The sequence below is a fragment of the Nelumbo lutea genome, chromosome 6 (genome assembly GCF_056320005.1).
Source record: "Nelumbo lutea isolate HS-2025 chromosome 6, American lotus-T2T, whole genome shotgun sequence".
NCBI classification, from domain to species: domain Eukaryota; kingdom Viridiplantae; phylum Streptophyta; class Magnoliopsida; order Proteales; family Nelumbonaceae; genus Nelumbo; species Nelumbo lutea.
In genome coordinates this window covers 10,344,696-10,361,619 of record NC_142689.1, presented here as the reverse complement: position 1 = coordinate 10,361,619, position 16,924 = coordinate 10,344,696, and the positions used below count along the sequence as shown (strand labels likewise).

Sequence of the window (16,924 nt, the reverse complement as noted above, 5' to 3'; positions counted from 1 at the left end):
TGAAGGTAGTTGAAATTAAAAATAGAGGATATCTTATGATTGAAAAGAAAGAGGTTTAATGTGCAACCTATGACCTATTGATTTATTGGAATTGCTTCATGGTTCAACCACATGGATGATTATCAGCTGGTCAAGTCAATATTTTATATAGAAAATTGGTTTAGGGGTGAATGGATTCGACGCTAGAGCCGTCAATGGTTCGTGTCTGATTGAGAACAGGGTGTATTAAGTCCCAAACCGATTCTTTATGATAGATATGAAACCATCCCTATTATTAATTGGGGCAATCGGGTTTGACTTTATTAGACCCAATTATACTTAAAGATCTATAATTACCTATATAATCATCATCATCATCATCCAAGCCTTATACAAATTGAATTAACATCAGAATCCATGTCATGACAGTTTGACAAGTATTAGTACAAGCTGCCAATTGACACAATTCTCCTCCTTTGACCTAGCAGTTCATACTAGTAGAGTTAATTACCTATAATAATAACAATATAAAACTTTATTTTTGATAACCTTGAGGCATCGTGCATGTGAGGCCGGGCTGGCAATCGAATGTGTTCTTAGGCATTGTTGCTTTTAGTGCATGAAGAGGGGTTTGGGAAATGACTTTTTGTTCATTTCCCACATACGACGCCAATCTGATGCTATTTGATCTGAGGTATTCCAAACCGATGTTACAATCAGATAGTCTTGTCAACCAGACGAGGCCGAGGTGGAAGGGTGAAGCTACGTACTGAGATCTACAACCAAGAAGGATGTGGCTGGGCCGAACATGTTGAAATAGCATTGGTTTGGGCCGAAGAGATAGTGCAAAGAGGTATTCAAAGAGTGTAGTTTTAAAAGTCCCTTACCTCGAGTGGGGGATACTTATTTATAGTTGGGTGTCTGTGTCCTAAATGGATAGGGCTCCCGGGGGTTGTCAAGATGAAGGCATCCCGCTGAGGTCTTTGGGAGGTTTCCTTTTCCTCGGACTTCCTTGTCTGTGTGGAACACTCCTTCTTAGTCATGCTCTTTCGTTACACATGGTGTTGACGTGGCTTGATAGGGGAACAACTACGAAGATAGCCATGTGACATCCTTGGCCGGCTCAACCATCACCCGAACATTTTTGATAACCTTAATAGAAATGGTTATAAAATAATAATCTGCTTATATGATGATAAAAAGTGATTTAACCAAAATTATCTTATATACTTTATATCAAATTTATCTTTTTGGATAAAAATTCAAAAAAAAACCAGATGGCCTTTATATATTATTAATTATATAATTGGTTCGAGTTAACAACAAAACCCGGTCCCAATCCAATTATTAATTGGGAAAAAGCCATACTGTGGGTAGACCTAATCCATAGAATGGAATCAAAATCTTCGCTGGGTGATGGGCCAATTGGCCCGACCGGCCAGATAAATGACGGGTTAATAACGTTGGAAAAACTTACTCAGCCTTAAGGCCCTTAACCCAAGTATTTGGAAATTGGAATCACTAATCAGTAATATCGTGTTGTCCGTGTTCCAATCAGGCGAGATACGCCGCCAGGAGGTGAGGGGAAGAAATGGCGGGAGACAAGGGGAAGTTGGTATACATGGTGTACAGAGCAGTGAGCTACGGCCTCTCTCCTTTGCTATATCTTCACCTTCAATGGCGAAGACTTCGAGCGCTTGAACACCCTCTGAGATGGCGGGAGCGCTTCGGTCGTCCTTCGCTCCCTCGCCCTCCAGGCCCTCTCCTCTGGTTCCACGCCGTTTCGTTAGGTTTGTTCTATCGGTTCTTCTTGTTCTTTTTGATTTGTCTTCCTGGAAGAGCTCCTGTTGTGGGTGGTTAAGAAGTAAGTTGTTTCGGTTAATTATGGCTTGTATTCTGGTACCCATCTCATAATCAGGTGAAGGAATGGCTGCTATCCCAGTTATCAAGCATTGTATTCAGCAACGACCCGATCTCACCATTTTGATGACGACCACCACAACCTCAGCATTGTAAGATGAAATCAGGCTCCTTTTTTTTTTTTTTTTTTTTCCCGTCACGTAGGAACAAATGAAGATCTAAATGGCATTGCAAAACGAGGAAACTCGTCTCTTAGTCCTAATTTACAGATGGAATAAGTTTAAGTTCCATTGTATGAATTGGATACTCTTTATTTGATAATATTTCCTTCTTGCTTGCTTGCTGTCTTTTATTTTCATGGTTGATGATGCCATGTCGAGTAGATTCATTTATTCTCATATGAATTGGATACTCTTTATTTGATAATAGTGGTGCATTCTTCGTGTTTGCAGTAAAGTAATAAAGGACGATCTTCCGGTTGGTGTCATATATCAGGTACCTTTTTAATGAATTGGTGGTAATGGCCATTGTGTGAAGGGCTTTCACTGCAGAACTGCCTGTGGTTGAACTTTCAAATCATGGTCGAGCATTGAAAAACTAGGATAACCTTTTTTTTTAACGTTTTCTTTGATAAATAAAAGATAAAGATGTACTTTTTTCTTGTTTTTTAAATTTGCACAATAAAGAAAGACAATTAGAGTCAGTACTTTTAATTGTATTTTATGTCATTCCTTATTGTAGTGACATTCATGTACTCTTTTGGGCCCTTAATATCCCACCTTACAGTTCCTTGTACAATTCAGAATATCTTTTCAGTACCATGGGGATCACCTGTTGATTGAAGTCACATAACACCATCACTTTCCACCAGTGTAATGTTTGCTTAGATTTACTGATCATACAGTATTATAACTTCATATTAACTTAATCCAATCTTGTTGGCTTTTGGTTGATGAATAAACCTTCTTGTTTGGATTATCATCCCCTGCTCTGCTAAAATATTTTGAGTCCTAGAAAAAAGAATTATTTGGACCGAAGGGGTTAGCTTCTTATCCTTGATAAGACTTGACCTTCCATGTTATAGTGACCTAGTAATGTTATTTTGCCAGTTTTCCTAATATAGTGTGTTTGGGTTCTGCAGTTTGCCCCTATTGATACTCCTGCTGCTATGGATGCTTTCCTTGGTTATTGGAACCCAAATGCAATATTTCTCATTGAAAGTGAACTCTGGCCAAATCTTATATTGGGAGCTTCAAGAAAAGGAGTAAGTGATTCTTTTCACAGTGACCAGTTTCCATTATATGGAGCATGCAGTTGAGAATAAGGCCAAAATAGTCTGCTTCCAAAAGGAGTAGCTAATTCTTTCACAATGACCACTTTACTTCTTTATAGGAAGCATGTATTTGAGAACAAGGTAACTATATATAGTCTGCTTCCAAAAGGATAAGTGATTTTTTTCACAACGACCTACTTACTTTTATAGGGATCATGCATTTCAGTTTGCTATATGTGGTGTGTTTCCAGTTAGAAGATATTTCCTCTAAGTTAATGGTAGTTGAATGCTTCAAGTCATTTTATAATTTTTTGTTGCCTGTATTGAACTTCTTAGCATTAGTATATTACCTATCATGCAGCCATTTGGCTCCTACTTTCTGACCGTTGTTCTTTGTATATATGTATATATCTTTTATTGCTCTTACTGTGTGCTCTTTAGTATTTCTTATTTCTGGCTCCATGTGACTTTCATTCTTTCAAATTCTCTTCAGATCACATTGGCATTGTTAAATGCACGGATGTCTTCTAAATCCTTCAAGTGCTGGTCAGGACCAGTGACACTGCCCTTGATTTCATTGATGCTTTCAAAATTTTCATTGATTGCCCCATTAGTATGGACCTTCACTCTCCTGCCATAGTTGTATATCATGCATCGGCTTTTGCTGATCTTTTTCTATGTTGCAGAGCACATTAGAGGCTATCCATTTTCAGCTGCTGCAGGCCCCACCATTTTGCATCAACTTTGCTGGTGATTTGAAATATGGTACAGTGGTTTATTTGGATGAATAATTATTAGTGAATGTTATCATGAAGGTGCTTACATGTTGCTTTAAAGTTCAGAAATGGCTTGCAACCAGCTTCATCTTGTATTTGAAGGTTTTACTTCATGGAACAAAGTGCCCTTAGACTTTCGTTAATTCACTCATGGTGAGGGCATTTTGGCTTTTCAAAATGAAACTTTAGAACAAGACAGTTGCACTTCATTTCTTGAGTTAGAGGTAGCTCAAATCAATAACTTTGTAACAAGAAGCAGATGGTAGTTATACTGTACAGCCTTGTGCACAAAGGCTCCCGTAAATGTGGGTCTAGGGAGGGACAGATGTACGCAGCCTTACCCCTTAACATACAGAGAGGCTGTTTCCAAGATTTGAACCTTGGTCCTCTAGGTCACGATGGAGTAACCCAACCATTGCGCCTAGAGATGTAAAATGGGCTGTGCCAGCCTGTGCCTCCCTCCCTTGGGATATTTTGGGGGGTCGGCCCGGCATGGCCCATGGCCCGAGTCCGTGCGGGCTCGTGCCGGGCCACTGGCTGGTCTGGTCTGTGGGCTGAGCCTTGGGCCAGGCCAGGCTGTGGACCAGATCAAAGTTATTTATTTAAAAAAACTTAAAAAATTAATTTTATATGAATTTTGATGTATACAATTGCTTATATATGCAATAATTTAATAAATTAGTATAATAAAATTGGAAAAAATTGTTTATTTTATTAATATATTATATACTATATAATATAATATAATATATGGGCCGACACGACAGTGTAGGTTGTGCCGGCCAGGCTTGCTGACCTGAAACCCCAAGCCCAACACAGCCAATGGCCCATAAAATTGTGCCGGGCCGTGGGCGGCACAGCCCAGTTTACACCTCTAATTGCGCCAAGGTCCACCCTCAAGCAGATGGTAGTTTTACTGATCCAAAAAAAGCAGATGGTAATTTCCCTGCTTATCATTTTCTAGCTTCAAAAAACTCCCCTGCTTATCATGAAAAGAAGGGACAAAGGAAATATTGGTGCTTAATGTGGAGATGAGAACAAATTTGTCCTTTTTGCATTCTTATCCCAAACTATACAAGTTTAGTTGCACAATCCTGCTTCTCCACTCCACTTTTTCAATTGATTTCTTACCACATCCTGCTGTCAATGTGGTGCATCACTTGCAAGGAATGCCCTAGCATGAACTTGATACAACAATTCAGGACTTATGTTCACAAGTTAGTGTTTGGCAAATTATTTCCCCCAGCTGCCAGCCTGACACAAGCCTTCCTTTATCTGGGTTTGGGCTTTGGCAGTGCATGACAAGAATGTTTGAATTTTCAAGCATGGGGTACAGGAGTAGTTCCCAAATCCCATGGATCTATAGACATGCTTTTTGGGAAATAGAGATCATAACAAGGGAGCTAAATGTTGTCTTTAAATGGGTGGGAAGATCAGCAAATGGGATGGTGGATGTCTTGGCTAAACAAGTGACATCTAGGCACCAAATGTTTTGGGAAAAATTATAAACGAAAAAGTTGCCTCTAGGGTGCAAAAAACCCCACCTAATTTGTAATACTTGAACTTGATATTAATGAAATCTCTTTTTTACTGATAAAAAAATGCATGTGGTACAGCAGTTGCCTTCCAGTTCTAGTCATGGAAGAAGGGTCAAGAAACAAATAGTGTCTTCAAACACACGTGTTGTCTGCTATCTAGAGCTGTATCTTCTTTGTGTTAGTAGTGTCTTCAAACACACATGTTGTCTGCTATCTAGAGCTGTATCTTCTTTGTGTTTATCTTCTTAATATACAATATTTGAACAGTTTTCAAAGAAGATAAATGGCTTTATAGTGATTTATTTTTAATGGAGATCTTCAAATATTATGTTAATATTCTCTTCTATGCAGCTGTTGGAGATGTATGTTTCTCCAAGAAAGAGATTAGAAATGTGGAAGATTTACAACTAAAGCTTGTTAATAGGCCAGTTTGGATGGCTGCCTCTATACATAAGGGTGAAGAAGAAGGTTGCCACTTGGTACTTTACAGCTTGTTAATGTTAAGTTGTTCTTTATAGATATGGCATTGCCTCTGCTTTTGAGTATTGTTATTCCTATTTGGTTTGTTTATAAGTTGCATCTTTTTCTTAATACCTTGTATTGAACCTCCTTAAACTTCTGATGCCAGTTGCTTTTCTGCATCATCTGCATTTAAGGAATAATGAATATCAAGCTTTCTCTTAATTATTTCTTGGTTTAGTATTGTATGAATGAAGAGAATTTCCTTAATGAGGAGGTTTATTTGAACTTCCTTGTTTTCTCTTTTCTATGTAGCTTGCGAGAGTTTGAAAGTTTCCTAGTTTTCTCTTTTCCTGTTAAGGAGGTTTGCTTTAAACCTATTCCTCCAAGGATTATAGGCTTTTGTTGGGAGGTCTTCTTGGAAAGAATAAATACTTGTGATCTACTCCAAATTAAAAGACCCAATTGGTGCTTATCCCCACACTGGTGTGTTCTATGTGCGGCTAATGGAGAAATTTGTTTCCACTTATTAGTCTCCTGCCCCTGTGTTAAATCTGTTTAAGAATGGTTTTTGTCTTTGTTTGGGTGTAGGTGGACTCCCCCACCTAATGTTCAAAGCCTGTTTACCTCTTCTTTGTTTAGGTGGCCTAAGAATAGGGGAAGAGTGTTTTGGAGATGTATAAGAGCTGTGGTAAGCTGGACCATTTGGGAAAAAAAGAAATTCCAGATTTTTCTCAAACAAGGAAAGAAGCAAAGAGGGAATTATTGAAACCATTCTGATTAGAGTGGTTCACTGGGTGAAGGCTTTGGAGCTGTTTGCTGACTTCTCTTCAGGTGATATTTGAATAACTGAAGGAAGTGGCTAGTTCAGATTGTCATAAGACTGATGTAAAACCTCTTTAGACTACCAGATAATGCTTTTATCAAGTTAAATTTCGATGGGAGTAGTGCAAGTAACCCAGATCCTGGTATTGGTGGGGCATTTAGGAATAAGGATGGAAAGGTTATCGGGTTATTATCAGGTCCAATTGGTGTGGGAGGCTCACTAAGAGCTGAGATTCTGGCTGTTATAGAAGGTGTGCAAAAGGCAAAAGATATGAATGTGAGAAGCTGATTATAGAAGATGACTCAAAACTAGTATTGTATTGGTTGAAAAAGGGAGGAAATGGCTTCTGGATATTCAATAGCAAGAGGAATAAATTCAAGTGGATGACACAAAATATGGAAGTGGAATTAAGTTGGGTTAAAAGGACTGCTAATGCTTTTGCTGACGTACTAGCAAAGCAAGGGGTGAGAAGAAATTAAATATTTTGGGCACAATTGTAATCTGTACTATGCTTATAATTCTGGTGAGGAGAGGTAAGAAAGATTACCTCTCCTCTGTTGTATAACTTTCCTCTATTTTAGTGAAGTTCTGTTATCAATAAAAAAAAAGCATGCATAAGCAGAGCTGAGGGCTTTTCATTTTAAAGAGGTTTGGGATAATGTGGTTCCTTCTAAAATTAAGTTCTCCACTTGGTGGTGGTGCTGGATAACTATCAGACTAAAGATTATTTGAGGAGGAAAGGCATGGGTCTGGACAACTTTGCATGTAGCCTATGTGACGAGCACATGGAATCGTCTAGCCATTTGTTCATTCACTGCAAATTCATGAGCAGATTGTGGGCTCACTTTCAGAATGCAGTTCATTGGAAAGGGTGTCATCCTAATTCTGTGGCAGATCTTTTAAGAGGATGACATGTCCAGAACATGAGTAAGAAAGGCAGATCAGCTTGGGCGGTAATCCCTTTGGCCATAATATGGAAGGAAAGAAATTCTCGGCTTTTTGACAACAAGAACTCAGTGGAATCTGTAATTAGTTCAATTTTTGGCATGACTGGGGACTGTCTCTCCACTAGCAATATTTACAGCAGAGTTTTGTCATTCTTTTTTTTGGGCCTTCGTAATACCCTTTGTTATGATGCACAGAATCTCATTGTACAGGGGTGTTCACAGTGGTTATTAGTACTGTTTTCTTGGTAAACACGCAGCAGGATCTCAGAATAGTGAGAGAAGAGGAGGGAGAAGAGAGAAGAGAGAAGAGAGAAAAGAGAAAAAAGGTTTTGGAGAGAAAAACATCAGCTGGCGGCACCAGCCTTTTTTATATTTATATTAGGGTGACCATTCAAATAATAAAACAATGTAAAATTACATATGTGCCCTTGCAGCACTAAACTAAAGTTAGACCAGCTTATTCAACAAGTACATAATGAGAGCCTTCAATCTAAACTTTCGGTAGAAAGCTTTGTTATCACTGTGTCTTGAGGCTTTTGTTGGATTTTGGCATTCGTTTACTATCAGTTAGATGGTTAAAATCTGTTGCACTGTCATATGATACATCATTTTTTTTTTCTTTTTTCTCTTTTTTTCTATGGCATCTGGTTTCTTCTGTTAATGAGGTTCCAATATATTTCAATTGCAGTCATGCTAGGGGTTCATAAAGTACTAATGCGGATGTACCCTAACATGTTAACAATTATTGTACCTAGACATCCACGACAAGGACAACAAATTGCCATTGTATGGTTCTTATCCTTTTCATTTGATCTTCCAGTATGATTATATTTTTCTGCTTCCAGTATTTAATTTGTCTCTTGTATTTCTATCATTTTGATGTGTATAAAATGATTATCTGATTTCTGCTATCATGTCAATGCCAACCTACCTGCTAAGGGCATGGACACGTGCCATGTGAATTTGTCAAGCTTCTTTCAGTGGGGGGAAGTATATGGAAAAAGGACTCTTAATCTGGTCAAGAAGGGAAGTTCCCTACATGACTTATCCTCTTTCTGCCACATAGAGGGATGATGTGGCTAATCAAAACCATCCACAAGGTACAGGGTCCTTTGGAGTATGGATTGTCACATGTTCATTTTTTCTGTTTATGTCCACCCTATATCCTACCTTGTATTGGTGTTTTTCCCAACTAATATTAACCATTCAAAGTTTTATTATTTATTACAAAATTTGACCACTCAAAAATGCCTATTTTGGACATATAGGCTATAGTGAGGGATTTTTGGTTGAAAATTTCCTTGTAAATGGAGGGAAAACACCAATTCAAGTTGGGGTATAGGTTGATGCGGAATGGAGGATTAAACATGTGGTCAGTGGAAGAATTGGGGTAAATTGCGAAGAGAATCTCCCTAGTCCCTACATGACCCAATTAGAAAACCTTTTTCCTATTTACCTTATATTTAATATTATAGATTTTGTTAGTTGGTGTATGATCTACCCATGGAGACATGGCATCACATCTTGCATCCAACTTCATAAATACTTGTGCAAAATCAGTACACTTGCCTAATACTATTAGAATCATTCGTCATACATAAACTGCATGGCATGTCTGGTTCCTTGCTGACCACATTTCATGGGTAGCTTTATATCTTATTAGCTTTTGAATTTTAATATTTTCTTATTTGTGCAGGAAGTGCAGAAAGAAGGATTAAATGTTTCCTTGAGGTCTCGTGATGAAAGGATATGCCAAAGGACAAATATCTATGTGGTTGATACATTAGGTCCATATTTTCTTGAAGTGCACATTGTAGTTTCTGGCTTTGAACTACTGGCATCTTTAGATTTGAGGATTATTAGTGACACTTCTTTCCTATGCATCCAAATTCATGCAACATACATCAATGACATATATAGTAGCCAGTGATTTAAAAGGCATGCCTAGGTGCTCAGGCGAGGTGCATTTCGCTTAGGCCCTAGGTGCAACACTTTCAAAAGGGAGCATTTGGTGTGCCTAGGTGAGAACCCCCTATTTGCCAATGTTGTTCATTCCTTAATCCTAATAAAATATCTTCTTAAAAGGCAATTAAAATTATAAATCATTTTTTTTTGCGTAAGGATTAAGAATTTAAGACCCTAACATGGATTTCTTTGGGTTTGCCTCAAGGGGCTTGGTACAAAGGCGGCTCGTAGAATCAGGAATGCAAGATGTTTTACATCACATTAGCTATTTGAAGTAATGCAATTGAAGAAAAAAAAAGATTGTGGGTTTTACATGCTTGAAAATGTTTTATATGTTTGATTTTATTTTTAAATTTTAATTTGAATACGCTTTATGTGTTATTTTTATTTATTTTAATGTTAGATAATAGGCTTTTTAAAACTTAACAATAAAAAATATTATGAGGAATATATTATGGTAGACTTGTTTACAAAGTTGTAACAATCAAAAATACCAGTTGACAATTGTACAGGAGCCGGATCTTAGAGGTATTTCTTTTCAGTCAATTTTTTGTTTTTAGTCCTATTGATGGGGATAATGCCCCAACCTTGTGGGAATGGATCTGACCTTATATATACCCTTAATGATCTTATTCTTTATTTGGGCTATAGTTTGGATAAGTCCTTGCTGGTGAATCGCCTATTATCATGGGTAAGGATCACTCAAAGCTCTCTCTTTATGATGGATTTCTGATACTCTTTTCAATCATAAATGGTGGTACTTCAATGATGGTGAAAGAAAGTGGGTATTTCCGGATGACTTAGCTTTATTTATTCGAGCATGGCAAGAGAAAGATTATAGAAAGCATGGACATGTTTACAGAACTTATCTCCTCATATATTAGAGTTAATGAAGGAAATGAAATAGACCCCACCTTTGAAGATGGAATTAGCATGCACACTATTCCTGCTTTTGTGGAAATATATCTGTCATCATTGACTCTCTCTCAACCCTCTTATAGGTGAACTAAGGAGTTTGTATAAGTTGACTCCAATAGCTGTTATAGGTGGTTCTTTCCTGCCTGGTTTAGCTGGACATAATATTTCAGAGGCTGCTGCAGCTGGTTGTGCTGTTTTGACTGGTAATTATTTGCTACATCTGCTTGCTCACTTCATGTGGTCTACCTTTTTCTTCTGTAAATTTGTAATTTATGATTGTGATTTGCTGCATGGGGCTAATTTTCAGGTCATTATGTTGGACATTTCTCTCACATGGTAGTGAAAATGCAACAATCTAATCCTTTATCAGTTTTGAAGGTGAGGTGAAACTCTTTTTATATTCCTTTTGGTGAGCTTTATTTTGTTGCCGTTTCTTGGTGTTTTTTTCATCCACTCTGGCATAATGTTTGCACCACACTATGATGCCATGTGCTTGAACCTTCTTGACCATCTCAAGGTCACATGGTTCTTGTTCTTGTACAAAACAGTAATTATGGATTTTCCTATTCAAACCCTCTAGTACCTGTAATTTATGCTTAATCTCTAAACTATGGTGAGCCTGGTATTGGACACTTTGGTTTCATCTCTTTTTTTTTTGGTAGGATATATACCATGTCCTGGAGCCTGAGGCTTTAAATTATAATTGGTCTTAGTTAAATTGCTAGACAATTATAGGGTCTTCCTTTATTATTATTATTATTATTATTATTATTTATTTTGGGTCTGAAAGAAGTGGAGATTTCCCGAGGTTTCTTGCTTGAGCTCTTGGTTCAAAATTTGGTCTATTATTCCCCTTGTTGGTAGAGGACCATAGCTCACCTCTGCAAAAATGTTAAAGCATTTTTTTTCAAAAGTGAATATTAAAGCAATATTAAGCATACAGATTCAATTTATTATATGCCTTAGATATGCATTGTGCACCACTCTAGAACATCATTTCAAGTGACTTGTCCAACTGTCAGTACAGGTTGGTCCCACACAGTATTAAGGCCTACAAGAAAAAAAAAAGTTTGTATTTCAAGTTGACTTTTAGTGATATTTATACAGCAGTATGTTTTCGTTAGGAGCCTTTGACATGGAACTCTAGTACCAGATGTTGTGGTAATGTTTGGAAAGTTTTAGAAGTTCAGTTGGTTGAATTTGATATTATGGGATAATTAATAGAAATTTATCAGCTGATTCAGATCAACATTGGCTTAGAACATAGAAAGCAGGTTCAGTGCAATAACTTAATAGGGTATTTGGTTACTAAACATTCACTCAAATAAGTCCTTATATCCACTCTTCCTATTAACTATAACCTTCTTCTGAACTTTTATTTCACATATTTAAGATTTACCTTAACTAGGACTAGTTCAATCCTGTTTCTGGAGCTTTTAATGCCATATCTCTTGCAGGTTTCTGGAGAAGGAGAGCTCATTGAAGCCCTCAGTGAACTATTTGATGATGCTGAAGTCTTGGGAGCACATCGCATGGCTGCAAAACAAGCATTTCTTTCTCTATCAAGTAGGGTTCTTACAAATATTTGGAATCTAATAAATTCCTATGTTCTTGAAAAGACATTTTGCCCTGAAATTAGATGAACGCGTGCACCAAAACTAATGCAATGCCAAGTTGGGAAACCCCACGCATCAGAGTCCTTGAAAATTGACAGCATTTCGGCATGAGTAATGCCTTTAAATTACACCCACCCTTCACCCGGCATAGACATCCCCCTTGTTCACCAGGTGAACCCCTCTGGTTCAGTTACGAACCAGCTTCCATGATTGAAAGATCCAAAGGGGTAAAATCTTGCCAATAGTTGCATCTTGATTACCTATAAGATTCAGACAACTGGGTCATTTCAGGGATTTGATAGGACATATTTTCTTATTCATTTGGTGTATGGTACCTCATCCCAACCCCAAATAGTTGGGTTTTCAGGGGTCTGTCATTACCCCAAAAGTACAAGGTGGCAATCTGCAAGGTAAAGTACCTTCGTTTTGTAATTTGAAGTTAGTCCAGGCATTAGATCAGCACGCAAGATTTAAAGTGGGCCTCACAGTGATAACTGAAAGTAACCTGTGCTTCTTGATTGTCATATAAAGTTTCAGTTTTCGAAGTTTGGCAATCAAAACATGAATCACAAAACCAAAACTGCCATACTGATTTTGTATGTGTTTGGTATAGCTTCTGTTTATAAAATAAACGTTTGCACTTGATTTTTTTCAAAACTGAAAAAAGTGCTTGATAAACCATTCATTGACAACTAGACACCACATCAGCAAGACAATGAATAAACACTCAACCATTGGGGGAAACGTTAAAATGAAGGTTCCCCCAACGATTGATGCACATGTAAATTAAGACCAGTTTTTGTGAATATCAATACATATAAATGAACATAAGAGATACTGATTTGGCAATGACATGGTGGAATTGCTCCTTTTAAAATAAAATCATGTACATTGGTAAAAACCCCCTAACGATAACAAAACCACTCCGAGCATTTGGACTGCCATGCTTCCATGACTACAATGAAATTAGCAACCAAGAGTACAATCAAGGGCTCACCGCTCATGGCAACATTTCCTCTTATCTATGCTTTTCCATTTTGTCGCTTTTATTATTATTGATTGAATTATTAAATAAACATATGGATTATCAAAACTTTCGTGCATGTTCCAACTTCCAATATAAGAAGCTGCAATATCAAAACATTTTCTTACTTTTTCCTGTTCTTATTCAATATATAAATATGCATAGATCACAAATGAAAACTTTTACAATGACTTCATCCATTGGCTTATACATTTCTATTATCAGATTACAGAAACCAGCGAAACATACAAAAGAAAAAGAAGAGGAAAAAAAAATTATCACCCAACATATCATCATCTCACCAATAGGCACCAAGAAAATGCCCTGAAAGAATCTAGAATTCCCGACCGAACTCGGAAAAAAAAATACACTCAGATACTAAGCTAATCACAATGAGCTCTGATTCCCGCCAGCCCTTGCATTGTACCATGCCCCTAACCCTACCTCAAAATCCGAGGCACCGATGGGTAGGTTTTGTAAATCAGGTACAACCGAAGTAAGCAAATTTGCGAATCTGCACAATCACATATGTTCCAATTTTCAAAGCAAACCAGCAAGCATGGCACCAGGATCCAGAGAACCCGCAGCTGGACTGACTGGCTGCACCTGGGGCGGCGCTGGGGCAGGTGCAATGGATGGTTTGGGAATGCTAACTAATTGTTCCTTGATGAACTCCTTCAACCTGTCCAGATATGGTCATAGAAGCTCCTTAAGCTAGGCATATAAAAGCTTAAAACGAATAAACTTGAAAAAAGTCAAAGACTTACTCAAAAGTTAGTACTGGATCTCCCGAGGCAACTGTCATTCGAAGTTGGGTTCTGTCCGATGGATCTGTTTCAATCCTAATCTGAGATGCACAGACACAAACAAAGTGGGTTTTTTGGTACTGTGGTGTTTTACATCTTAACATTTGAATTTAAATAATTACTTTGGGAATCAAGGATGTTTTTCCACAAACATTGCAGAGTAGTTTATTATGGTTTCAAATACGCATAAGACAATCAAAGAGGGAATATGCCTCCCAAATAATGAAGCATCTTTATGGCGGTTCCCCCAACACTCCCATTAACATAACCAATCTAAAAAGTGGTGCAGCCATCTGAAGTTAAATCTGCCCACCAAATATGTTTTTCATATGTTAAAAGTCAAATTTTCTATGCGGCACTTATGTGGATTCAAAATGAGAGTGGGCACCATGGTTCCAAACACCACTGAAGTTTATATCAATCTACAACGGAGACACAAAGTCTTTTAGGTTATTAATTTGACAGATTAACCTGGCCAAGCAATGAGAGTTTGTTAATCATCAGCCTCGTTCACCGGAACTAACTGAACAGTCTGGTTAGATGAGAAGTTGGATCACGTAAACTTAAAAGTGAGATTTATGAGTGGTGCAAGGTTTTCAGAGCCAACTGGCATGATGTTTCTGTCACAAGTATATTATGAGATAGCAGGGGGATCATCTCGATGACAAACTTATTATCTCTTACCAAGCAAAGCATGGCACGAGTGCTCTCGGAGTAGAACATTGTGCTTGCAACCAGATTGTTTGGATTTGGATCCTGGAAAAAAAAGAGAGAAATAAAAACACCCAAAAGGGACGATTGATAGGGAGAAGATGAAGGCACAGCAATAATAGTAACTTACAAGTCCTGGTGCAACCATCAACTGAAAGCTCTTGAACAAGTTGGCCATTTCTGGAAGAAATAATGGTCTTACTCCTCTAACCTGATCATGTCATGAACAATAAAAGGCAATCAAAATAAAAATAGATATTCTCTTCAGTATAAAAACTAGTTTGTTATCTATCAAAAATTAAATAAAAACATGTCTGACAGCAAAAATATAACGAGTGATATGTTACCACTTCTTGAAGCTTCAAAGGGGGTCCAGAAAGTGATCTCCATTGGGAAAAGAATTCTTCTGCAGTCACAGATATAGGCTGAAGAAATTTATTCAAGACAGCTGGAAGGCGAAGCTTGGCATTGACCTATAGAAATGAGAGAGAAAAAAAAACAATGATACAAGGAATCATAGAGAAAACATCCCATTAAAGATCATAAAGTTGATAAAAAAGGGATGCAGATCTAGAATCACACCATTGTAGTTCCAAACTTATAAGAGAAATCGAGAACAGCTACATCTCTGCTGGGGCGAAGATTCACAACTTCTAGCGGGCATTGCACCTATATAAAAGAAGAGAAACAACCAGAAATAAAGTAGTCTAGAGATTATCATAAAACCAAAGAATAAACATTTGCACAAAATGCATAGAAGTCTCAACCTGTGCCCTTGGAGGAATAGTTTCAGGTACTAATGAGAGCTCCATCTTCAAATGGGAAGCTGGCAATATTAGAGCTTGAGCTGAAACAAGAGGGGATGTATTTTTATTCCCCAAGAAAAGCACGAGACGTCCATGGTGGGCCCGCCATTCAGCTTTTATTCCAATCTAAGAAAGTGAATTGCAAACACATCACTGAATGTGTAAGAAAGCCCAGAAAGAGAGTAAAATAAAATCAACTTAAGAAGCTTGAAAATTTTTGCCACGGATGTAAAGGCCCTTGACGAGGTAAAACCTGAATATAAGGGTCTTCATATAGTACACCACTATCCTTCAGGCATAAAGCATGAAACCTTTCAGCAATATTTCCTATGGGCTGCAAACATGTTAACAGAATTAGTTCCTCGAACACATAATTTTATAAAAAGGAAAGTGCATCTCATTTTCTCCCAAAGCATGGCAGCCGAGCCTAACCTTTTAAATAAGGAAAACCAGAAATACTAGCAATACTAATATGTTGGGCTAGCAGTATTTATATGTCAGAGAGACATGCAACTTATAATCAGACCTATGTTATTCTGTGGTATTACTCTCATTCCCAGTTGTTATTGCCAAAATGGAATATTAGATGTGAAAAAGCTAAATTTGCAAGTATAAGAAGATAACATCCTTTACATACTCCTCACAAAAGTTATAGAATTAACATCCTGTTCATTGAACAGCATGCACCATTCCCTAGGAAAGAACCTACATGTGCACAAACCCTCGGAAACATCCATAATCCACCCTGTCTTCAAAAATTATTCTGTCCTCTTTTTCATACACATATTATCAACATCAGATTCAAGCGTAATATTTCTGTAAATTACCAAAAAAGAAAAAAGTACATTATTTCCATCCATGATTTGCAGCTAGGCAGCCCCTGAAAAGTTTCAAAGATACCTATAATTTTTGTGGTAAGTATATGAAATTCATCCAATTCACACACAAACGGCAGTGAAAATTGAGAATGTGTGTAAAATATTCCAATCCCTGGTTTTAGTTCATCAATAAAATGATAAATATAACCTAATAGTTATAGCCACCTATGTTGCAGTCTGAAAAAAGAGAAGAAAAACAGAATTACACTATAGACATGAATACGAGTAAAAAATAGACATGAAATATGATTACAAAAAGAAGCACCTGAACTGAATTTGACTGCTCTTCAACAGGAGCAAGAGCTAAGGCATCCATTGCATTTGAAACACCCTCTAATCCTGATCCTGAAATAAGATTTTGTTCAGAAGGGGCTACAGCACTGGGAGGACCTTCAATGGCCAGTGGACCCAAAAGATCGCCAAGGAGATCTGCTGAAGGTGTGGCAGGTTGGGGATCTGCAATGCTTAAGGTTCCATTTGTGTTGGTCAACCCTTGGCCCGCTACATTAGCATCCTACATGTTTAATCAATTTCCATATCAT

General features: G+C 37.6%; 2 protein-coding genes across 5 annotated transcripts in view; one reads left to right on the top strand and one right to left on the bottom strand.

Moving 5' to 3' along the window:
- The first annotated feature begins 1,490 nt into the window (after nt 1-1,490).
- KDTA (KDO transferase A) lies at nt 1,491-12,223 on the top strand. 3 transcript variants are annotated; one of them, XM_088948552.1, is made up of 12 exons: nt 1,491-1,769; nt 1,898-1,991; nt 2,292-2,334; nt 2,981-3,103; nt 3,606-3,725; nt 3,799-3,877; nt 5,778-5,894; nt 8,347-8,444; nt 9,355-9,445; nt 10,625-10,744; nt 10,849-10,919; nt 11,999-12,223. In XM_088948552.1, the coding sequence occupies exons 1-12, from the start codon at nt 1,571-1,573 to the stop codon at nt 12,182-12,184; spliced, it is 1,341 nt and encodes a 446-aa protein (XP_088804678.1). In that variant the 5' UTR covers nt 1,491-1,570; the 3' UTR covers nt 12,185-12,223. The 3 variants fall into 3 exon arrangements, 2 of the variants coding, with proteins under 2 accessions (XP_088804678.1, XP_088804679.1); XR_016100395.1 differs by having other exon boundaries at nt 1,492-1,769; nt 9,355-9,679; XM_088948553.1 differs by lacking the exon at nt 3,606-3,725 and having other exon boundaries at nt 1,496-1,769.
- Nucleotides 12,224-13,290: 1,067 nt separating this feature from the next.
- Nucleotides 13,291-16,924, bottom strand: part of LOC148847277 (AP-2 complex subunit alpha-1-like) — a 50,002-nt gene continuing 46,368 nt past the window's right edge. For both annotated transcript variants that reach the window (XM_088948550.1, XM_088948551.1), the window contains 9 exons: nt 16,648-16,896; nt 15,758-15,838; nt 15,466-15,630; nt 15,281-15,367; nt 15,046-15,171; nt 14,829-14,909; nt 14,672-14,743; nt 13,949-14,028; nt 13,291-13,863 (listed from right to left, as the gene is read on the bottom strand). In XM_088948550.1, coding sequence (XP_088804676.1) covers nt 13,722-13,863; nt 13,949-14,028; nt 14,672-14,743; nt 14,829-14,909; nt 15,046-15,171; nt 15,281-15,367; nt 15,466-15,630; nt 15,758-15,838; nt 16,648-16,896 — 1,083 coding nt within the window. In that variant the 3' untranslated portion in view covers nt 13,291-13,721. The remainder of the gene's footprint in view (nt 13,864-13,948; nt 14,029-14,671; nt 14,744-14,828; nt 14,910-15,045; nt 15,172-15,280; nt 15,368-15,465; nt 15,631-15,757; nt 15,839-16,647; nt 16,897-16,924) is intronic.